Here is a 25602-nt window from a genome sequence, read left to right as displayed (position 1 = left end):
GGGTTGGGTGACTTATTTGTCGATGATGATGATGATGATGATGATGATGATGACGACGACGATGAAATGAGAATGAGGATAACACAACATCCACTCTCTGTAAAGGTTTTTTTTTTTTTTTTTTAAATTACCACTACCAGTCACAAACTTTGTCAACTATTGTATTACCTATTCATTTAGCGACATTTTTTGAGGTAATACCTCATCTTCAGGCTAAATGGCATTACAAAAACAACTTTACAATAAGGTGACCAAGAGAGCCACGGAAATGGAAACACCTCAGCACATCACGAGACTGCCACACCAGTAGAACAAAGTGAGTGACCGTTACAAAATATTTTTGTGCAAACATCAGTCCAGCTTCCAAAGTGACATCTTCCTCAGGATGACGACCACAGCATTTATGAAAAGGCAATGTAACGTCAGTATGACCTTATTGTAAAGTTGTTTTTGTAATGCCATTTAGCCTGAAGATGAGGTATTCCCTCGAAACATGTCACTAAATACATAAGTAATGCAATAGTTGACAAAGTTTGTGACTGGTAGTGGCAGTTAAAAACCTTTACATATTTATTGAGACAGTCAAGGTCGAAAAATAGTCAAAATGACCCAGTCTCTAAGTGGAAAAAATCTCCAAGCAGCTGGGAATCTGACACTGGCCCGTCGCATGGCAGTCAGGGGTGGGGGACACTGAACTTCGCTAATCCCCACTTTATCTAACTTCAACCTATCCATTTCCCTTTTCAGTTTTTCCAACCTACCTACCCAATTAAAGAATTTAACATATAATGCTCCGATCTGTAGAATTCCACTTCAGTTTTTTCTGATTATGACACCCTATTGAGGAGTCCCTAGCTGGAGATCAGAATGGGGACTATTTCACCTCCAGAATATTTTACCCAAGAGGAAGCCATAATCATTTAACCACACAGTAAAGCTTGCATGTCATTGGGAAAAGTAGCAATTGTAGCCTCCCCTTGCTTTCAGCCAATCACAATACAAGCACAGCAAGGCCATTTTGGGTGTTACAAGGCCAGATCAAGCAGTCCCCCAGACTGCTGCTCATGCAACTACTAAGAAAGCTGTTGCCCCTTTCCAGGAGCCACATGTTTGTCAGGTTTCTTCAATTGTGGTTGCTATCTGTATCACTGAGGCATGCAAACCATCCCACCTCAGCAGAATCTGTGGTTCCTGGGATGAAGAAAGAACTGGAAATTTAGATGACGGTCTTTGCCTGTCTGGGCACCATGTAAATATAAGAATAAAAATATTGGATATTGAAGATTATAAATTAGCAGCCACACTATGTGATCAGAAGTATCCGGACACCCACAAAACCATGCATTTTTCATATTAGGTGCATTGTACTGCCACCTACTGCCAGGTACTCCATATCAGCAACCTCAGTAGTCATTAGACATTGTGAGAGAGCAGAATGGGGTGCCCCACGGAACTCACGGACTTCGAATGTGATCAGGTGATTGGGTGTCACTTGTGTCATATGTCATTATGCGAGATTTCCACACTCCTAAGCACCCCTAGGACCACTGATTCTGATGTGATAGTGAAGTGGAAAAGTGAAGGGACACGTACAGCACAAAAGCATACAGGCCAACCTCATCTGTTGACTGACAGAGACCACCAACAGTTGAAGAGGGTCATAATGTTTAATAGGCAGACATCTATCCAGACCATCACACAGGAATTCCAAACTGCATCAGGATCCATTGCAAGTACTGTGACAGTTAGGTGGGAGGTGAGAAACTTGATTTCATGGTCAAGCGGCTACTCATAAGCCACACATCACACTGGTAAATGCCAAACATCATCTTGCTTGGTGTAAGGAGCATAAACATTGGACGATTGAAGAGTGGAAAAAGTTGTGTGGAGTGACGAACCATGGTACACAATGTGGCGTTCCAATGGTGGGGTGTTGATATGGTGAATGTCCGGTGAACGTCATCTGACAGTGTGTGTAGTGCCAACAGTAAAATTCAAAGGCGGTGGTGTTATGGTGTGGTTTTCTGTTTCATGGAGGGGGCTTGCACCCCTTGTTGTTTTGCGTGGCGCTAATACAGCACAGGCCTACATTGATGTTTTAAGCACCTTCTTGCATCCCACTGTTGAAGAGCAATTTGGGTATGGCAATTGCATGTTTCAACATGATCAAGCACCTGATCATAATGTCATAATGCACGACCTGTAGCAGAGTGGTTACATGACAATAACATCCTGTAATGGGCAGGCCTGCACAGAGTCCAGTCCTAACCTGAATCCTATACAACACCTTTGGGAACCCCTACTTCGTGCCAGGCCTTACTGAATGACATTGATACCTCTCCTCAATACAGCACACCGTGAAGAATGGGCTTTCCCAAAGAGACCTTCTAGCACCTGATTGAACATTTGCCTGCAAGAGTGGAAGCTGCCATCAAGGTTAAGGGTGGGCCAACACCATATTGAATTCCAGCATTACCGATGGAGGGTGCCATGAACTTGTAAGTCATATTCAGCCAGGTGTCCAGAAACTTTTGATCACATAGTGTACCTATTGCAGAAGCAGTAAGGCTAAAGAATTAGCTGCCATGTATTTACAAAATCAAAACTGTAGATACAAGTAGTTTACACCAGAATAAGAGTTGGAAGCCTGTGCATGTGAAGTTGTAGTGACAAACACCACAATTATAATTAGTACACTTTACGAATCCCCTCTTGGAAATTTTCAGAGGTTTTTACAAAAATTTGAAACCTTATTATGTCGTTTGTTTGAAAAATGGAGACAAATAATAATTTGTGGCGATTTCAATATTTTTTGAAGGAGTCTGAGCAAAGAAAGGATGGAAAAATTTTACTTAACATTTATGGTGTATCTTCAATAGTAAACTTTACTCGTCATAATTGTGCAGGGCAGCAGCACCTTAATGGACAACACAGCTCTTCTCAAACACCTGATTTCAGCAACATTTGCTCTGCATGTAATTGCTGATTTTGGTGATGAAAACATCAGACTTCTATTTTTTTTGATGTCATATAGAATAATTTCCTGGGACAATTCCACCCATACACAGAGTTATCTATTGCACATAAACATAATGTAGGGTTAAAATCTGGTGTCCAGCCTTGAACTTCATGTTGGCACCTGTTTAATAAATCAGGCATACTAACAGCAACCTCACAATACATTTTACACTCTGATGAATTTTTTTGCGAAGAATCAGTCTTTATTTGAAAACAGTAATTGCATTCATAAAAATAGCACTAGGTACAAAAGCCTTTACTATCCACAATATAATGCCCTAAGCAGGTCAGCATTTGTTTTTGCTGGGTATTTGCTTGGGGACCCGGGGCTTCCGGAGCTAAGGACTGTAAGTGCCACCAGTCCTCTGTCACCGTAAACTTTGGGCATGCTTCAACAACCGCTGTGCGGTACAGCGGTGGAATATTGTGTGTCACAGGGAATGGGGACAGCCTGAATTGTGAGGAGGGTAAAAAATCTATAAAAAAACCCACTCAGTCTTAGGGTGTGATGTGCACTGATGAGATGCATGGCTATTGAGGTGGAACAGTCGTTAGCAGGCAACTTCTGGGGAAACTGCTGCATCTCAGTTGTATAAGGCTTACACAAGCAGGCAGAGCTCTGTCTGAGTGGACCATTATTTTCCTAGTTGCATGTGGGATGTGGATGGAATGCTCCAAATTTTCTCCTCTTCCTCCCAGCGGAATGGATGGGGCACTAACAGGTACTAACACCCAGCCTCACAAGAGGGCTCAGTTAGCCAGTCCTTCTGACTTGGGGATTTTTCAGAGTTCTTGCGTTAATAGCAACAGAATGCATAGTGCCAGCCAGAATGTGTTTTTAATAGTTAAAAAGAAAGAGGGCAGCTTTGAGAAAGCTTCCCAGTTCTGTATTCAAAAGGGTTTAGAGACATTGATGGCACTTTCAAATCTGTCAAGCGATTCTGCAATGTTACACTGTTGGTAGGAAGTTCTAGTTCCCAACAAGTATAAAGAACCTCCAGAAAGCGAAATGCCTCAGGGAATATGCAATTGAAACTTAGCTACACATCACCTTGAACTACATCAAAGTTGTTGGGCCATGCAGAGATCTGGTAAATGCTCCCAAAGAGGAACTGAAAGCCGAGGGGCCCCAAGAAGGCATTGCATGCAAACTATAATGAAAAGGCTGGATGACAATTTGATCAAATCAGACTCATGTATACTTATTTTCAACTGCACGAAACTTCCAGAGCACATATAGGCATGTTTCTTTCACCTATGCATGCAGCCATATGTCTTTAACACAGTGTGATGTTTTAAGAGTCAGCACTTTGGGCACACCAATCTAAGGTGCAAGGCGGAAGCCACTTGTGGCAAATTTGGTAAGGCTGCCCACAAAGGAGTCAGTAGTTCATCTTCTTCAAAGTGCGCGCGCACGCGCGTGCGCGCGCGCGCACACACACACACACACACACACACACACACACACACACACACACACACACACACACGCGCACACACACACACACACACACACACACACACACACACACACACACACTTGCTATCTCCTTTGCTGAAGTTCTTAAATAGCCAGTTCAAAAAACTGATGCTCCTACAAAAACAGAGGTTGCTAGTGTTAGCTCTGGTAGCAGTGTTTGTCAATGCACTTGTACTGCTGCAGTTTTTTTGAAGTTCGTATCTCCCTCCAGAACATCAGGAAAGGCTGTGGTTGCCAATGTTGCAGAGCGCAGTGCTGCAGTTGTGGCTCTGAAGTCTCCGCAGACCAAAAACTCAATGGCAAAGTTTCAATCACTGACAGAGTCAGAAAGTAAACAGTCTGGCAATATCGATGTCATTCTCTCTGATGTCTCGTGATTTGTCTTCAGAGCCACTAGACCTTTATGACAGCCAGGGCACTCATCTCACCCCAAGACTGAGCCTCCACACATTGTGGGTTCTCCTCCTCGGCAGAAAGACGGGTTGAAAGTTCTACCCCCATGATAAATGGCCCCCATACTACAGTGGAACATTAATGGGTTCAGGACACATGTGGAGGAACTAAAACTTCTAGCACAGGAACATTACCTGTGCGTGTAGTTGCAGGAAATGTGTTTTACAAGGTTTAATGCCCCTGTACTATGGGGCTATACCCGCCATTGCAACGATGACCTGATGGGGAAAGTGCTATGGGAGGGGTCATTACATTTGTCATTAACATGCACCACACCTCTCCCCTCCCCTGGCTACTGACCTTTAAGTGTTTTCAGTTGAAATTCACGTGTTTCAGAGGATCAATGTCTGCTCGCTGCATTTACTTCTGCAAGATACAATAGACTCTGAGGCTCTCACAAATCTTGTAGAAGAGCTCCCCCAACCATGTCTCCTACTGGGAGACTCGAATGCCCATCATATATTGTGGGGCTCTACCTCTGTTTGTCCTCGGGGGCTGGGTTTTGGGAGCTTCATGATGTCTCGTGAGCTGTGCACGCTCAACATATGTACTCCCACTCATTTTTTTTTCTGCTACTGGGTCATCCTCAGCCATCAACCTCTCTTTCTGCTCTGCAGCCCTCACAGATTGAATTCAGTTGGATGACCTTCATTCCAGTGATCACTTTCCACTCTGGATGCACTCATTGTATGGAACTCTTCCTGAAAGTATGCAGCCATGAAGGATGACCAGCAGAGTCAACTGGATGCTGTTCAGCCAGCTGACACTGTCTAAATGCCACAACAAGATCCAGGAGTGTGCAGACCACATCACACGACTGACCACATCACACGAGTGATCCACCATGCTGTTGATGTCTCCATCCCCAACTCTGGTGGTCATCTTCAGAGGCAGCCTGTCCCTTGGTGGACTGACGTGTGCTGTTCAGTAATTTGGGTCAGGCGTGCAGCTCTGCGATGGTTTAAGTGCCGCCCAGTGGTGAGAAACCTCACAGCCTTTCATTTGGCAAAGGCCAAGACTTGACTCATCCTCAAGGAAAGCAAGAAAGATCATGGCAAGCATTCTTATATTCTACCAACTGTTCCACTTGTTCTGCAGCAGTATGGGGAGCCATCAGGAGGATTTCCGGTAAAGGCAGTCGGTTACCCGTATAGTGGTGTTGTTGAAACAAGGTATCTCCAAACAACACCTGGAGACATCACGCAGAAAATGGCAGAGCACTTTTCACTGACTACTGCCACTGCGAGCCAGGATTCGTTGTTCTGTCATTACCGTGCCACCGTGCAGAGGGTCAAGCTGAACTTCCAGTACACCATTTCGGAGTCCCTCAACTGCCCGTGCTCCATGTGGGAGCTGGGTCCAATGCTGTCTGACACTTGTGATACTATGCCCAGTCTAGACTAAATCCGATACAGCATGCTGCAACACTTGTGAATGGTGTTTTAATTAGGTATGGCTGTCAGGCCACTTTCCAAACTGGTGGTGAGAGGCAATTTTGATACCTCTCCTCAAGATCCAAATGTGTCCAAGCAGTTATTGGAGCATCACCTTAACAAGCTTTGTGGGAGAGACCCTAGAACACTTGGTCAGTTGTTGTCTGGTCTGGATATTAGAGACTAGGCAGCATTTTAGAAAGCATAGCTTGTGTGAAACTCAGCTTGCCTTTTCTCGCATGATATACTGTGAACTATAGATGAAGGACATCAGGCAGATTTCATATTTCCAGACTTGCAGAGAGCATTTGCAGTGGTGCCCCCACTGCAGGCTGTTACAGAAGGTACAAGCATGTGGAATAGGTTCATAGATATGCGAGTGGCTCAAAGACTTCTCAAGTTATAGAATCCAGTAAGTTATCAATTGACAGTGTGTGTTCATCAGAGACAAGGGTATTGTCTGGAGTGCCCCAGGGAAGTGTGATAGGACCGCTGTTATTCTCTGTTTACATAAATGATGTGGTGGACAGGGTGAGCAGCAATCTGTGGTTGTTTGCTCATGATGCTGTGGTGTATGGTAAGGTGTCAAAGTCAAGTGACTTCGACAAACTTTGTAGTTGGTGTGATGAGTGGCAGCCATGTCGAAATGTAGAAAAATGTAAGTTAATGAGGATGAGTAGGAAAAACAAACCCGTAATGTTCAGATTCAGAATTAGTAGTTTACTACTTGGCACAGTGATGTCGTTTAAATATCTGGGCATAGTAGTACAAAACGGTATAAAATAGAATGAGCCTGTGAAGTCTGTGGTAGGGAAGGGCAATGGTGGACTTCGGTTTATCGGGAGATTTTTAGGAAAATGTGGTTCATCTGTAAAGGAGACCACATGTGGGATGCTAGTGTGACCTGTTCTTGAGTACTGCTTGAGTGTTTAGGATCCGTACCAGGTCGGATTAAAGGAAGATATCGAAGCAATTAAGAGGCAGGCTGCTAGAGTTATTACTGGTAGGTTTGAATAACACACAAGTGTTACTGGGATGCTTCAAGAATTCAAATGTGAATCTCTGGAGGGAAGGCAACATTCTTTTTGAGGAACACCATTAAGAATATTTAGCGAACCAGTATTTGAAGCCAAGTGTAGAATGATTCTGTTTCCTCCAACATACATTGCTCATAAGGACCATGAAGATACGGTATGAGGAATTAAGGCTCTTATGGAGGCATATAGACAGTAGTTTTTCTGTTGCTGTATTTGTGAGAGGAACAGGAAAGGAAATGACTAGTAGTGGTATGCGGTACCTTCCGCCACACACCTTAAGGTGTATTGCAAAGTATCGATGTAAGTAGCTGTAGACTGCTCGTTCAGCTATGGAATGCCTCTTTACTAATTATCCACGAGCAATGAAGGTGTTTGGGATCTGTGCAAAGTGCATGCTGGAGTCCTTTGGTGTGTGGCTTGTACAGATTCAAATCCGGGGTTTTCACCAACTGCCTCCCTGGTTACTGCAGAGACCCACAGTAATATTAGATTTAGCACAGTGCAGGAGAGACTGTACTCCTGCTTATGCTTTTAATACTATGTTTTCCAGTGTTTTAACACTGGTTGTATCTTAAAGAGTCAGTTGCCTACAGACGTCACAGTCATTGATGCTGAATATCTGCAATATTGAGGGTGTTGGAGCAGATGAGATATGCTGTACCTTTTAAATCCCTTGTCTGTTCAACTCCCTGAGTGCCTTCAGTCTCTGCATTGCATGTACCCAGGTGATATAGTAGTCGAGGATATCCAGGACTCCCTTCTACACTTACAAAGGCTGGGTATTGCGAGAAACGAAAGGCAAGATGTAGCAGCCAAAGAGGCGTGTAGTGATCCTCAGTTAGTTCAATGTGCCATCCTCCTGCATGCTATCACCTCATTGTTGAGGTACAGAGTCATGCATTGATGGGGAGAAGAGTGGCTGGGCGTAGCAGATAATAAACTGTGAACCGTGGATTTAATTTCAAAGAATATTCTCAAAAATTGATTTTATTTACTAGCAATTCATCAAGTACATTAACACATTTAATCACACTATGTGAGCGTGGACGTAGTTGAAATTATAAGCAGAAAGCACCCTCTAAATATCAAGTTACTATTTATTCAGAGGCAGAAGGAAATAAGTTTTACCTGTATGAGCTTTCGGGCAGAGAACGCTGCTGCTCCCTTTTGACACGTAGTTACGACCGCTCGCAACAGCCTCTGAAAGACTACACTGGTGCAAATCTGCAACACAGCAGATTACTTTAAACTAAAAGTTTTAACAATTTACACAAGCACACAAACTACGCTCCTCCATAGGAGGGATGGAAATGGTACAAAACACTAAGAATTAAAATATTGACCTTGCCACCGAAGGTGCAACGTGATTTTAACCTCTAATAAAAGTCTTATGGTGAAAGGGTGGCAACTTTATATACTAAAATGACCATTTAAATAAAAGCGCATGAAATGCAAACATATATAAAATTCTACAAGGTTGGCCAAACAAGTTTAGATGCTCTACAGTACACAGAAACCACCTCTCAAGATCATAGGCAAGATCAAAACATATTTCAGGTATTGGGCCGTTACACTCCAAGCAATAAATTCGTTAACACGCCAAATCCGACAAACATGACAGAGGCAGCTCCGAACGACAGACAGACACTAACTGCCTAACAAATGCGGACGAAAGACAGATGAGCAAGCTGGGGACGAGAGACTGACCAAGAAAACAAGTAGAATTTAACAGGAGTAAATCACACAACATATCACCAATCACTTAATTTCTAATAAACTGCAATTTCTTGAGAAGACCTAGTGCAGCACCCTCAAATCACTCTCCCAAACCGTCCGCTGCCAGCCGCTTCAACGGATGCAAGAAGGTGTGCCGATCTCCCATCTTTCTGGGTCCGCACCAACCGACCGACTGCCCGCTGCTCCATCGCGACTGCAGTGCTGGTGCGTCTCCCACTCACTTCCAGACACACGACGGCGGAAATACTGGCTCGGACCCAACCATGCAGAGGAAATACGCCCGCTGGCAAAACGACATCCTTGCACGAGGAAGGACCGAGCCAAGCTCCACAAGATAGTAACTGAAGGGGCCCAGAAGCCCTTGGAGAACCAGTTACACCATGGCGTTGCAGCTCACACCAGCCAGACTGATGTTTTGGGTGACTCCTGTTGCTCTTGTGTCGACCGTGAAGTCACTACCCCTCGCTATACGCCGCGGCCCACTGGACTCACATGGCGACCTCACATGCGCCGATGCTCAAGACGGACCAGTCATCTTGTGTTTCAGTGTGCGACCAACCAACCGATCGATCCAACCTTGATCCGAGCGACAGACATATTCGCACTCCGAATGACAGACAGACACTAACTGCCTCAGACTGACTGACTGGTGAGCTCATAGCGCCCCTTAAATGCATGTGAACAGGCAACCTTTCCCCTTTCCCACCAGAAGGAGACACTAAAGCTGCGATTGCGACAGCGGCGCCACCGCCAGAAACGGAGGGCGACTGCTTCACACTACACGCTGCGGCGCCGTCTTCAAAACAGCAGTTTTTACCTCGGCTCAAACTGCGTCTAGTGAAGTCCACAATACTGCTGTTACATGTCTCCTTCCGACCACACAGGTGGGATGAGGTTCTCCTTACTCATCTTCAAATAGGCCACAACCCTATGATGCATGGCTTCTTGCTCTGACAAGAAACATCTCCAGTGTGTGGTGCTTGTGGCGTACATATCACTGTGTGCCACACTTTGGCAGACTGTGCTTTATTTTCAGACCAAAGGGCAACAGCAGATTTGTCAGTAAATCGGTCCTCTATTTTTAAGTGACATTTGAATGAATGTGGTTAGAGTTTTAAGGTTTTGTGATATGTCCAACTTGTTTCCTAAAATTTTATGAAGATATTCTTAATGGGTTAACAAGGTGATTAGCTCACCCAGGTTTTTCATAAGTGGTCAGCCAGTCACATTGCCCCATGGTGTTAGTTTAACTCCTGTGTCATTTTCTTTATGTTTTAGTCCCAAGTTTTGCACCTTTCCTCAGTTGTCTTATAGGGCGTGAGATGGAGTGATAGTATGTGTGTTCCCTGAGTGAAGTGGGAGTGAGTGAGTGAGTGAGTGTCATGTTGTAAGCTTACTTCTCACAGTGTAATGACATTTTTCATTGTTTTGTCTACATTCATTTCTTTTAATATTTATAAGGGCACGGATAACCACACGCATGTGCGCGCGCGCGCACACACACACACACACACACACACACACACACACACACACACACACACAGTTAACCTTACTGTTGCACAAAAAGGGGGGAGTATCTAGCCATAAAAATATTTGACAGCAACTCTTGCAAATTAAAAGTTGCTGGCATCTAATGAAAGTTTTATAAATACATTGAAATCATTGCCACTTGACAACTCGTTCTACGCCAGTGGCGAATTTCTGAGTAGGTAGTATGTCCAGTGGTGAATTTCTGAGTAGGTAGTATGTATGTGGTTGTCACTACATTTACCAAATTTTGTTGTGGATTAAGATAAAACAAAAATAATCAACAATGTCAACAGGGAGCTTATAATCCTATTTTCACAGACAAGTTGTATCTTATTTGTGAAACTACCGAGACATTCTAAAATATGGCAAGTCATCACAAATGTGACCCATGGTACATGCAAGAAGCTAAGCGAACTATTTTCATAATTTTCATATATCAGGAGCTATACATTATTTTTGAGTTAGTTTATTTATTTTTCAAAATGTAAAATAGTGAGCTTACAATCCAGGAGGAACTATGTAATGGTGTAAATAGATATGACTTTCCACAGTGTAAAACAAGCAGAGATGTCTGATTAGCATGCTGTAAATAACAAGTTAGTTAGTTAGTTAGTTAGTTTGTTAGTTAGTTATTTTAACATTCACTGGATCATAATTGTGATGTCTCTTTCTGATGTGGAACAAGTCAGTTTTGTATTTCAGTACAGTTTCTCAGCAAAAAATACGGCATCATGCTGACTATCCCCCTCCCCCTCCCCCTCCCTCCCCCCTCCCCCTCCCCCTTTCTCTTCCTCCACCCTCCCACAATGACACATTGTATTATTAACACATTCAGAAATTCTTGTATTTGGTGGAAGTTGATGTCAAAAGATTTTTGTACCTGAGTAAAAGATAATGTATGTCATTTCCCCTGTTGATACTACATTTATGAACATTACTGTAGTTCACAAATGTTGTTTGTTTGTTGAAACTATGGAGATGATGTCAGGAGGCTCAGATCTTTCAAGTCCGCAGCTCGTCGTCTCGTGGCCACGTTCTTGCTTCCCCAGCACGGGGTCCCGGGTTCGATTCCCGGTGGGGTCATGGATTTTCACCTACCTCGAGATGACTGGGTTTTTGTATTGTCCTCATCATTTCATCATCATTCATGAAAATGGTGAGATTGGACTGAGCAAAGGTTGGGAATTTGTTCAGGCACTGATAACCACACAGTTGAGTGCCCCTCAAACCAATAATCATCATCATCATCATCATCATCATCATCAAATGTTTCAACAGATTTTTACACGTGTTCTTATTACACACTTTTGTGATTAAAAACACTTTTCCTTTTTCACTTATAATTTACCTGATAATATGATGCCATGAGACATTTTTGATGATCGATATGAAGAAAATTATTTATAAGTTGACAAGAAAATTTTATTTACTTTTTCAAGTGGTGAAATCTCTCCCACACACTTGATTATAATACTCATGTCAGCACCAAAGATAATTATTTCTGCTTCTTGCATATGTGATGCGACATTATTTATGTATAATGAGACCAAGAGTAAACCAGTATTGATCCCTGTCATACACCTGTTGTGACTATTATTTCTTAATGCCACAATTGCATATTTTTAGTTAAATAGAGAAAAAATCAGTTACCAACAAGTCCTCTGAAACCATAAAAAATTTTAGCTTCTCTATGAGAACTCTGAGTTGCACAGCCAGATACTTTTGACAAGTCACAGAAATTATGAATTGGCAGCTTTTGTTGTTTAGATTTTGTTTAATGCGTATCATGAGTTGAAAGTGGCATCTTATGTGTAGATAGCCACTTGAAATCAAAATTGTGGCTAAGTATTTTATTTGGGATAATTATATGAGCATTTCATGTAGATAATCTTTTCCACTGCATTTGAGAAAGAGGTAAGTAGTGAGACTGTATTAATATTGGTTTTACTGCTTTCATGTAAAGGGGTGTCACAATAGAATATTTCAGTATGTCTGGAAATGCACATTAAATCCACAATGTTGTGTGAAGTGATTAAAAATCGTACAAGTGACTCACCTTGAGAATGGCTGTATGGTTATCAGCTGAAATATCAAAACAAGAATTAATGATAACGTGGATGCACCCCCAAAAGATGATGGAACATTTGATTTGCCAGGAAAACTTTCCTATCCATTCTGTAGAGCTTTTGCATTTGAGATACTTGATTACGTTTATAATTTATTTTGCAGAGCATGGAGCAATTGTAATTTGCCTGTGTGTATGTAGCATTGGCATCGCTTCATACATGTATTGTGTTGACTTATCCCTTGAACTACCCATGCCAGTCTTCTGAGTTGCTACTGTTTAGTATTTGACTGTTTTGCTTTATAACAAAATCCTCACAGTTCAAGTGTTGGTCAGTTAGAGCTGATAAATGTTCAGTGGTGTTTATTGTTTACATGTAGTGGGGTTAAAATGACAAGGCCAAATTGTTTCTGTACCTGTGATAGGTCATTAAAGCTGAGGATGATGTTCCTGATAAATAATGAGCCACAAGATGCCAGGTAGGGTTTTGATTTTTCTTGTTATTTTCTTTGTAACGTTGTAATTTTCCTGAAAAGAATTAAATTAATCATATGGAACTGGCTCTGAAAGTATGCTGCCATATGTTTGATCAGATAATGACAAGTGACTGTTGTTCTTCAAACTGCAATGAAGTTTAGTGCAGCAATGAATAGTGCCTTGGTATTTGGCGAAACCTCATGGAACAGTGCCTGCAGGTATACCAAATCCGAAATCTATTGAAATAGTTTATGAAACCAGTCAAATGTACATATTAAAAAAAGTTGTACTATTTTTGTTGAAAGGATGAGGCAAATGTAACATGAAGTTCATAAGAGATGATGTGCAAAGTAATGAGTGTAGTAGGTATAACAATGTGACAGATAAATTCAGATTTTGATGATGTGTCAAACAGAAAATGTAATAAATTAGAAAATGAAGGCAGGGATTAAGAAGTGTAAATGACAAATAGAAGTTATGGTAAAGGAAATGTGACAGATATGAATGAAAAAAGCTGATGACGAAGGAAATGGAGACAGAGGGTTGCGGTAGTAAAAATAGAGATTAGAGTTTCTTTACCAACAAAAGTCACCTCCGTTACTGTTGGGACTCTGCTGCACATCCGATTGACGACATGCAATTGTGATCTTGTCTAGTGCAGATATTTCAAGGAAGACAAATCAGATAGTACTTATAAATTTGGGTTGGTTCATAATGATAACACTTCCTGATTTGCAGCAGCCTTGGCATACTGTATACTGTGTAGTTGCCACTGACAGTGCTTGTGTTATTGTGTGATAATTAGGCTAGAAAAATTATTTGGGTAGCTATCTCCACTGAAACTGACTCCTCGGCACTCGTGCCACCAATAAAACTGATGGCTAGAACTAAAGAAAACTCTTGTTGGCTGCCGTCATCATGCCAGTTTGATGTTTGTACTAACATAGCTGTAGAACCATTTTCCATTGTGATTAATATTTATGGAGCCTAATATTTATCAATGTTCTTTTACTGGTAATTGTATTAAAAAACAAATTGTCATTCAGAATATGTATATTGTAGTTGTCTTCTTTCTTAGGTACTGGCTGAACGGTATATGAAGGTTCGTGCAGCACCTCTCTCAGATAACTCGTCTACAACTTGCCCACCATCCGCACTTCAGTCACCTGCAAATACAGGTGGTATGTGCATCATCATATTCTTTTAATTTGTAAATTATTCATGGTGTGCTTTTGTTATGCAAATAATACATGACATGGCAAGTACATCTACTTATAAAAATTCCACATCATTGCTGTTGTGTTCATGAAAGGTAGGTGTCCAACACAAAGATAGCAGGAAGCAAACCTCCCACCACAGGTGTCCTTAGCTAAATGGAAATGACATGCTTGCACACTAAAGAATGCCTTCGTATTCTGTATGATGTCGAGAGGTTGCTGCTTACAAGGATAAATGAGAAGTGATTGAAAGGCAACAATATTAACAAGAACATCATTTGTGAGAAAGTGAGAATAATTTTTGTTGGCCTTGTTAAGAAGACACTAGGATCATCAGCAGCTGAAGAAGAGTTTAAGGGAAGTTCTGGGTGGTTTGAGAAGTTTAAGAGAAGACCCGGCAGCCACAGCATTGTGAGGCATGGCGAAGCAGCCAGCTCCGACATTAAGGCAGCAGAGAACTTCACCAGCAACTTCAAGTTGCTCGTTGATTCTGAGGGTTTTGTACCACAGCAGGTTTTCAATTGTGATGAGATGGGTCTATGGAAAAATATGCCAAAGCGTACGTTAATAACAGGAGAGGAGAGTGCATTGCCTGGTCAGAAGCCAATGTAAGACTGTATCGCATTGCTGTTCTGTGCCATTGCAAACGGTGATTTGTAAATTAAACAGCTGCTTGTTCACCATTCAGGAACTCCACAAGCCTTCAAGGAGTTTAAAGTCCAGAAGAGCAGGTTAAATGTGATGTGGAGGCCTGTGACACGGGATATTTTTTGTGATTGGTTCAGTGAACTGTTTGGTCCTTCGGTGAAAAAATATTTGCTTGAGATGAATCTGCCAATCCATGTCATGCTTGTTATGGACAGCACTACAGCTCATTCTCCAGGCCTGAAAGACCACCACCCTGAAGAATTTCAATTCATCAAGATCCAATTTCTGTCTCCCAAGACTACCAACACATCTAACCATGGAACACCAAATTTTATATTAAAATAAGTTCTGAAAATATCACTCTATATATTTTCACTGATATGTAGTTCGAGGTACATCTCCTGGAGAAGAGCAGACATTTTGTGCACATTCATATCTGAATTTTAATAGCATTAGTCTCTGTCATGATCTGGCAGTCTGCAGGTCCTTTGGGAGTGCTTTCCTCTTTTACCTTTGTGGGATGAATTACTCATTAATCTGTTGATCCAAATTTTGCATCCTGATGTGTAATATGCTAAACATTACACTCTTTTGACAAATGCATACCTTAACAATCTCTAAAGACAATTGATATTCAAGTGAACAATGGCAACGGTATACACTGCCTTCTTTGTCTCTTCACATCACCCATCTCAGTGCACTAGAAAGCCAACAGTTGTGTCTGTATGTCATAGTGAAGTGCCCAAAATCTCTGAAAGAGTTGCACCTTATCGTTTGCTGTTAAATTTTCACGTGAGAACTGATAGTGGAAAAACTTTCTTTGAAAAGAACAAAATTATATTCCTAATGTTTAACAAAGATATTTAGGCTTACACCTGAATGAAAAATCACACAAAAAATCGAAATAATGTTCAAAATATTCCAGTTTTGACCTTTGCACTGCTGTGTTAGAACCCTGCAAATATTTAACACACACTACTTTTTGCCTATGCAAGTTATGGATGACTTTTCTCATTTCAAATAGCAATTACAATGTTGTTCCACTCACACCACCAGGCGGAAGTTTTTCAAGAATTTGACCATTTCTTCTCAACATATAATGGCACTCACTGTCCGTCAATCCCTTATGTTGATTATCCTTTTGTCCATCCACTCACAAATGTTAACTTTGTTTCCTTCATTTAATCAAATGCTTTTGTGTGTGTTCTGCTCATTACAAGAACATTTGGTGTGTTGCACGTAATGATTACACTTACCACATTGTGTGCAGCAACAAATTATTTTGTCGTTCGACAATGGTACCAAAAATAGTGTGAGATAGGAACAATTTAACCAGTAGTAGCAGGTCATCAAATAAAATGGTATTCCACTTCTTGTGACAAAAATATCGCTTACAATGTTGATATGATATGAGTGTTGTGTGTTAGTACTGGGTGCTCAGTCTAAACAAACAGTAAATTCCGGACCTGATTTTGTACAGTCAGTTTGATACTATTATACTGGGTGATTCACGAAGATATGCAAATATTTTAATATGTTATTCTACAAGTAAAACTAAAGAAAAAAGTTCATGTAAACATAGGTCCACAAATGTTTAGTTATGGAGTTATAGCTAATAAAAAGATTTTGCTTGAAATTTAGCAACTTCACTAATATGAAGCCATTGCAAAACTGTATGAGCATAATGCAAAGCACGATTTCACTGGTCTGGTGAATCTAATAAAATATGTCCCAGACATGTATCTACAATAGTTTTCCAGAACATCCAGAGAAGCAAAGATTATTGTAAAAGTAAATTTTTTTACTTTCCATTAAGAATGTAGAAACGTTTATGTCATTGTTGACAACCATGAGTGAGTTGTTTCAGTCATTTCCTAACCTTGAAACAAGTTAGTTTTCTGTGTTGTTTAGTGAAAGAATATAACAACTACAGTGTATTTAAGTGAAACCACATAGTAACTGTTGTAGTTTGTAGATTATTTGTGAAATAGGGATGCCTTTCAAATTTATGACAGAGGAAGATGCCAATATTGTGTTTATTCATGGAAAATGTGATAGTAATGCTGTGGCTGCAGTTAATGAATATCATGTACGTTATCCAACTTGGAGAATTCCAAATGCAGAAGCCATTAGTGGAGTATTTTGAATTTTATGGGAGACAGTTTCTCTACCTAGTGATCATAATCAGTGCAAGCACTCGATATGTGAAGACGATGATGAGGATATTATGGATGCTGTTAAACATAGCCTGGGTACCAGTACACGATGTATTTCTCAACGATTAGGCATTTCACGATCCAAGGTATGGCGTACACTGAAGTACAATAATCTGTATCGTTACCATGAACAAAAAGTGTATCATTTACATCCGGGAGATCCTGCCTTTTGCTTGGAGTTGTGCAACTGGTTAAATACTAATCATCAGTTACACAAATACATTTTATTTACCGATGAGGCACAGTTTACTCGAGCTGATATAAACAGTTTACATAATGAGCACATATGGTCTGAAGCAAACCCACATGCAACAGTGCAGTGCAATTTCCAGCAGCAATTTAGCATAAATGTGTGGTGTGGTATAATCAACACACACTTTATTGGACCATTCATTTTCCCAGGATGTCTAACTGGTGAGACATACTTATAATTCATTCAAGAAGAAATGCCCTGCTTGTTCAAAGATGTTCTGTTTGCTACACAATTGCAAATGTATTTTCAACATGATAGCATGCCTCCACATTTCACCAATGCAGTTACCACACATATAAATGAACATTTTCCCCAGAAATGGATTGGTCGTGATGCTACCCATCTGTGGCCACCCAGATCGCCCGATTTAACGTCAATGGATTTTTGTGTATGGGATGGATGAAAGGCATAGTTTATGAGGACAAAGTCAATACACATGAGGTATTACTTGCTCACATTATCAATGCAATATACAAAATTAAGAACAACCCTGTGAAACTGAAACGAGCAACAAAATCTGTTAATACACATGCAGCTAAATGCATTGAACTCAGTGGAGACATTTTTGAATATTTATTGTGAATGTATTGTGAAATTGTATGTACACTGTGGAATTTCCTTAATACTGTGCTTGGTTTTTTTCTGGTTTAACATGAATTCACGTGTGCTATGACAGTAATAAAAGTAGATTATCTGACACATTCATACAGTTTCAGTTAACGTTATTACCATCATTTTTCCAAAATTAAACTCTCAACAACTTCTGTTGAAAACTTGTGCAATTGTTTGGAATTAAAAAAAAAAAAAAAAAAAAACAAATTGGGCCAAGTAGTTAATAAATTAAAAAATTTACGAAATCACTTCTTTGCTTCTCTGGATGTTCTGGAAAACTACTGCAGATACACGTCTGTGACACGTTTTATTTGATTCACCAGATCAGTAACAACAAAATAAATGGAAATAGTGCTTTACTTTAACCTCGTACAGTTTTGTGATGGTTTCATATTAGCGAAGTTGCTAAATTTCAGGCAAAATCTTTTATTAGCCATAACTCTGTAACTAAACATTTGTGGACCTATGTTTATATGAACTTTTTTCTTTAGTTTTTCTTGTAGAATAATGTATTAAAATATTTGCATATCTTCGTGAATCACCCTGTATATAGTTGTGAACTATTTCCATAAAACAATTGCATAAAATAGGTAGCTTTAAATGAGAGGAATAGATAGACTTTAACCAATTTTACTATGCTAAACTAAAAAACAGCAATGAAAACAATGAATTGGCTTAAGGTAGCTTCTCAGTATGCAGCAAAGGCGCTGAGCAGTGTATAGGCATGTTAACACTGCCAGTACCAGGTCTATTTTATGTACCCATCCATAGAAACCAGTCAATTTTTCCAGTATTTAAAAAATCACTCCATCAAATCTACTGATTGGATTGTGACAGATTTAGTACGATTTTCAATCTGCACTTTTCTGTCTCAATATGGTGTGAAAGGAACATTCTTGAAATGCACAGCTTTGAGTTACAGTTATAGAAATCACTTAGGTGTTTTAAGAATTTAGAAAAGTCATCAGTATCTGCCTAGGCGTTGGATTCACTGGCAGAGGCCAGTAAGTATCAAATTCAGTCCACTCTCTGACTTTTGGATAAGACACAGCCATTGGATTTGACCCAACACCTTCAACATCATTCTCAACTGCACCTGAAGACAAGCTGTCATCCATCTCATTCACTAAAAAGAGTACCACATTATACGATACTATGTACATCGCTTACAGAACAAACATGTTCAGCGGAAATGTGTGTAATGGAGTGATATATTGTTGCAAATTAGTGAGTACTTATCTTCAAACACTCACTGTATTCAGAATCCCCTGAATCCCTCTGTACATTATGTGGATTGTAGCTATTGTAATCAAATCCACGATTTCTGCATCTGACAAATCTTGCTGAAACATGATTGCAAATGAAACAACAATGTAAGGAATACTGGGAACGTAAAGATAAGATTTAACACAAATCATGACACTATAAACAATACTGCTGTGCCATCTATGGACAATTGTTACTAAACATGTGTAAAATGGTTAATGCTGACCAAACATGGTAAAGTAACGTTGTAGTGTTTTGCACTAACTTAAATGTAGTGGCCCTGATTTTTTCACAACTCCAGGCCAGTGAATCCTACAGGTTTGGCACTTAGAGTTGTTGTTGTTTTTGTTGTTGTTGTTGTGGTCTTCAGTCCTGAGACTGGTTTGATGCAGCTCTCCATGCTACTCTATCCTGTGCAAGCTTCATCATCTCCCAGTACCTACTGCAACCTACATCCTTCTGAATCTGATTAGTGTATTGATCTCTTGGTGTGCCTCTACTATTTTTACCCTCCACGCTGCCCTCCAATGCTAAATTTGTGATCCCTTGATGCCTCAAAACATGTCCTACCAACCGATCCCTTCTTCTAGTCAAGTTGTGCCACAAACTTCTCTTCTCCCCAATCCTATTCAATACCTCCTCATTAGTTATATGATCTACCCACCTTATCTTCAGCATTCTTCTGTAGCACCACATTTCGAATGCTTCTATTCTCTTCTTGTCCAAACTATTTATTGTCCATGTTTCACTCCCATACATGGCTACACTCCATACAAATACTTTCAGAAACGACTTCCTGACACTTAAATCTATACTCGATGTTAACAAATTTCTCTTCTTCAGAAACGATTTCCTTGCCATTGCCAGTCTACATTTTATATCCTCTCTACTTCGACCATCATCAGTTATTTTACTCCCTAAATAGCAAAACTCCTTTACTACTTTAAGTGTCTCATTTCCTAATCTAATCCCCTCAGCATCACCCGATTTAATTTGACTACATTCCATTATCCTCGTTTTGCTTTTGTTGATGTTCATCTTATATCCTCCTTTCAAGACACTGTCCATTCCGTTCAACTGCTCTTCCAAGTCCTTTGCTGTCTCTGACAGAATTACAATGTCAACGGCGAACCTCAAAGTTTTTACTTCTTCTCCATGAATTTTAATACCTACTCCAAATTTTTCTTTTGTTTCCTTTACTGCTTGCTCAATATACAGATTGAATAACATCGGGGAGAGGCTACAACCCTGTCTCACTCCTTTCCCAACCACTGCTTCCCTTTCATGCCCCTCGACTCTTATAACTGCCATCTGGTTTCTGTACAAATTGTAAATAGCCTTTCGCTCCTTGTATTTTACCCCTGCCACCTTCAGAATTTGAAAGAGGGTATTCCAGTTAACGTTGTCAAAAGCTTTCTCTAAGTCTACAAATGCTAGAAACGTAGGTTTGCCTTTTCTTAATCTTTCTTCTAAGATAAGTCGTAAGGTTAGTATTGCCTCACGTGTTCCAACATTTCTACGGAATCCAAACTGATCTTCCCCGATGTCGGCTTCTACCAGTTTTTCCATTCGTCTGTAAAGTATTCGCGTTAGTATTTTGCAGCTGTGACTTATTAAACTGATAGTTCGGTAATTTTCACATATGTCAACACCTGCTTTCTTTGGGATTGGAATTATTATATTCTTCTTGAAGTCTGTGGGTATTTCGCCTGTCTCATACATCTTGCTCACCAGATGGTAGAGTTTTGTCAGGACTGGCTCTCCCAAGGCCATCAGTAGTTCTAATGGAATGTTGTCTACTCCGGGGGCCTTGTTTTGGCTCAGGTCTTTCAGTGCTCTGTCAAACTCTTCACGCAGTACCTTATCTCCCATTTCATCTTCATCTACATCCTCTTCCATTTCCATAATATTGTCCTCAAGTGCATCGCCCTTGTATAAACCCTCTATATACTCCTTCCACCTTTCTGCCTTCCCTTCTTTGCTTAGAACTGGGTTCCCATCTGAGCTCTTGATATTCATACAAGTGGTTCTCTTCTCTCCAAAGGTCTCTTTAATTTTCCTGTAGGCAGTATCTATCTTACCCCTAGTGAGACAAGCCTCTACATCCTTACATTTGTCCTCTAGCCATCCCTGCTTAGCCATTTTGCACTTCCTGTCGATCTCATTTTTGAAACGTATGTATTCCTTTTTGCCTGCCTCATTTACTGCATTTTTATATTTTCTCCTTTCATCAATTAAATTCAATATTTCTTCTGTTACCCAAGGATTTCTATTAGCCCTCGTCTTTTTACCTACTTGATCCTCTGCTGCCTTCACTACTTCATCTCTCAGAGCTACCCATTCTATTTGTACTGTATTTCTTTCCCCCATTCCTGTCAATTGTTCCCTTATGCTCTCCCTGAAACTCTGTACAACCTCTGGTTCTTTCAGTTTATCCAGGTTCCATCTCCTTAAATTCCCACCTTTTTGCAGTTTCTTCAGTTTCAATCTGCAGTTCATAACCAATATATTGTGGTCAGAATCCACATCTGCCCCTGGAAATGTCTTACAATTTAAAACCTGGTTCCTAAATCTCTGTCTTACCATTATATAATCTATCTGATACGTTTTAGTATCTCCAGGAATCTTCCAGGTATACAACCTTCTTTTATGATTCTTGAACCAAGTGTTAGCTATGATTAAGTTATGCTCTGTGCAAAATTCTACAAGGCGGCTTCCTCTTTCATTTCTTAGCCCCAATCCATTTTCACCTACTATGTTTCCTTCTCTCCCTTTTCCTACTGACGAATTCCAGTCACCCATGACTATTAAATTTTCGTCTCCCTTCACTACCTGAATAATTTGTTTTATCTCGTCATACATTTCATCAATTTCTTCATCATCTGCAGAGCTAGTTGGCATATAAACTTGTACTACTGTAGTAGGCATGGGCTTTGTGTCTATCTTGGCCACAATAAAGCTTTCACTATGCTGTTTGTAGTAGCTAACCCGCACTCCTATTTTTTTATTCATTATTAAACCTACTCCTGCATTACCCCTATTTGATTTTGTATTTATAACCCTGTAATCACCTGACCAAAAGTCTTGTTCCTCCTGCCACCGAACTTCACTAATTCCCACTATATCTAACTTTAACCTATCCATTTCCCTTTTTAAATTTTCTAACCTACCTGCCCGATTAAGGGCTCTGACATTCCACGCTCCGATCCGTAGAACGCCAGTTTTCTTTCTCCTGATAACGACGTCCTCTTGAGTAGTCCCCGCCCGGAGATCCGAATGGGGGACTATTTTACCTCCGGAATATTTTACCCAAGAGGACGCCATCATCATTTAATCATACAGTAAAGCTGCATGTCCTCGGGAAAAATTACGGCTGTAGTTTCCCCTTGCTTTCAGCCGTTCGCAGTACCAGCACAGCAAGGCCGTTTTGGTTAATGTTACAAGGCCAGATCAGTCAATCATCCAGGCTGTTGCCCCTGCAACTACTGAAAAGGCTGCTGCCCCTCTTCAGGAACCACATGTTTGTCTGGCCTCTCAACAGATACCCCTCCGTTGTGGTTGCACCTACGGTACGGCCATCTGTATCGCTGAGGCACGCAAGCCTCCCCACCAACGGCAAGGTCCGTGGTTCATGGGGGAAGGCACTTAGAAAACTTGCACAATAGCAGTCCTCATCACAGCAAATGACAAAGCCATCCATGTGGCTAATTATTAGAAATGTGCAACATACTTGGTGACCCAGATATGTAAAAGCAAGTAAGTAGGAATTGTGAATGCGATGTTGATTCCAGTATGCTGCTCACCATATGAGGAGATGAGGCTGGGACCACCCTGACCACTTCTCCCCCTTAGAGTGTTAACAAGAAATTGATAATTGTAGTTTATGTTCTTCATATCCAGCTGGCATTGCAGTTACAACTACTTTTCACTTTTTGTGGGTGGTGCTGGGAGCATAAGTGTAAATTGCCACCTAGCACATGAGCTCCTGCAGGGGGAGGAGTGGTCAGGGTGGTCCCAGCCTCACCTCCTCATATGGTGAGCAGCGTACTGGAATCAACATCGCATTCACAATTCCTACTTACTTGCTTTTACATATCTGGGTCACCAAGTATGCTGCACATTTCTAATAATTAGCCACATGGATGGCTTTGTCATTTGCTGTGATGAGGACTGCTATTGTGCAAGTTTCACCTATTTTTGGACATATCATTAGATGCTGATGATCTTGTGTTGCTCCTCAGTCACAGGAGTTGCTCTCTTTATATCCCCATTTTTTTGTGTTGATATTTCAGTGTGTAATGCAAGTTCTTAAATGGTTGAGTGTCCTCCATGGTGGAAATGGTAGATTATTTTCATCAGCCTGTTCTTCTTTAAGCTTTATCAGCATTTGAGTAATACACTTTTGCCATAAATTTTCTTTCCATATTTCAAGCAGCTCGTCTTAAGTGTTGCTCATTTACATAAAAACTTTGCTGGAAATTTAGTCAGCAGTGCCGTATTTGGTCACCATGTAACAGGTGCCTGTGATCATCAGACTGCTTCTCCTTTCGGACTCAGCTGCAACTTGCCTTCTGATTGTGGGTGGAATTATGACAACAGTGGGGTAAATTTGTTGTACTGCTGTTGGTTTTAGGCAGCCAAATGTTATGCACTCTGTCTCAATAATTCTTGCATCAACATATTTGGCATGTGCAGAGTTGTACCAGGCAGGTGCTGCATTCTGTGGTGCAGAGAAATGTAGTGTGAGAGTCAGTGTTCTCAGGATCTGAGGTTGAGCTCCCCATTTCATGCTAATGAGTTTTCAGGTGATATTAATCCTTGCACATCATACTTCTCCCTTAAGGGGAGTCGGAACATTCTATCTGCTCCATGTTAATTTTGGCAAATATAAGGAACATTTTTTCTTAGACTATTAAACATATGGCTCTGAAATTTGGAGAATATTTTCAATGAGTATTTCTCCACAAAGTTATAATGCCATGTTCAGAAATATTTATTGTTTTTTGTTTTACAATTTTTTTTAATGTTGTCAATTTTTCCTCTAAAATTTTCCATCCTTTCTTCTATAACTCCTTAATTATACAATATTTTTTTACAATTTGTTATAACAATGAAGGAAATTAAATAAATAATATTGTGTATAATTTTGATTCATCAGTGGTTTTTGAGAAAATGTTCCTTAAATACAAAAATTTGAAATTTGCAGGAAGTGGCTTCCAACGTTTTTTAATACTTTCCCGCTCCATATGATGGATAATCAGCATCCTCTGCTTTTTTTAGTGTTTGTTTCCTTTTCACAGGTTTCTTCTTCCCTTTTGCTGCATGTTGTAGACTTTGTCTCTTCTTGCTGCACCTCTTAGTCTTTCTTCATCAATTAGGGGCATTGTGGAAATGGTGTTGTGCCCTGGTTGGAAACCTAAACCTTTCAGCACATCACATTTTATAATGTTTCGAGCATTGTATGTTGCAACTGCATCATACACTCCGAAGTGCGCTATTTTTATCTCTACAAAAACTTTTTTTGGAATCCTGATCCAAATTAAATTGTTCACGCTTTCATTGGGATTTTATGTTTTTCCATGTAGACACTTTCCCAATAAATTTGGTTGTGACAAGTCTCTGAATATGGGCTTAATTACATCAAATGCAGCATTTGGCAAACTGTTTTTATGGTCATATTCCTTTCCTAATTGGTACTTACACCATGAGTCTTCATCTGTGGGACATAGTGCATGTTGTGGGTGCTCATTTGTTGATGCAGTATGAAAAAATAATGTCCATACTTCTTTCCTCATATGCTCAGTGCTTCCATGTATTTTGCCTAATTGCACAACCATAACACCTCTGCAACCTGTCAATTATTAATCTGCCAGTCTCCCTCTTCGTCCAAGAGTCTTACCATCAAATTCCTGGGATCCTAATGTCTGTTTCAGTTTGTGCAAGCGAGCCCACATGCGCTTCTGCATATGTCCAATGCATTCCTGTTTCTTTATGTGAATTTCATTGCCATAAGATTTGAGTTGCTCTACAATTTTATATCCCTTAGGATCACCATCCCTAGATAGTTCGTATATCGTACATTATACCACTCTTCTGATCTGGAAAAATTCTTTTCACTCCCTCTGCTTCCATTGCTCCACTTGTGCCATGAAAATTT

At 40.4% G+C, this 25602-nt stretch overlaps 1 protein-coding gene across 2 annotated transcripts in view; it reads left to right on the top strand.

Annotated features, from left to right (window-relative positions):
• LOC126248962 (RNA exonuclease 1 homolog) overlaps positions 1-25602 on the top strand; it is a 231373-nt gene that overhangs the window by 129758 nt on the left and 76013 nt on the right. The window contains exon 5 of one of the 2 annotated variants that reach the window (XM_049950510.1): positions 14312-14411. In XM_049950510.1, the coding sequence (XP_049806467.1) occupies positions 14312-14411 (100 nt within the window). Of the gene's footprint in view, positions 1-14311; positions 14415-25602 lie in introns of both variants that reach the window. The other variant, XM_049950509.1, reaches the window with a different exon arrangement.

The sequence above is a fragment of the Schistocerca nitens genome, chromosome 3 (assembly GCF_023898315.1).
Source record: "Schistocerca nitens isolate TAMUIC-IGC-003100 chromosome 3, iqSchNite1.1, whole genome shotgun sequence".
In the NCBI taxonomy this organism is placed as follows: Eukaryota; Metazoa; Arthropoda; class Insecta; order Orthoptera; family Acrididae; genus Schistocerca; species Schistocerca nitens.
Note: the sequence above shows the minus strand (reverse complement) of the source record. Positions and strands in the feature narration are given on the sequence as shown.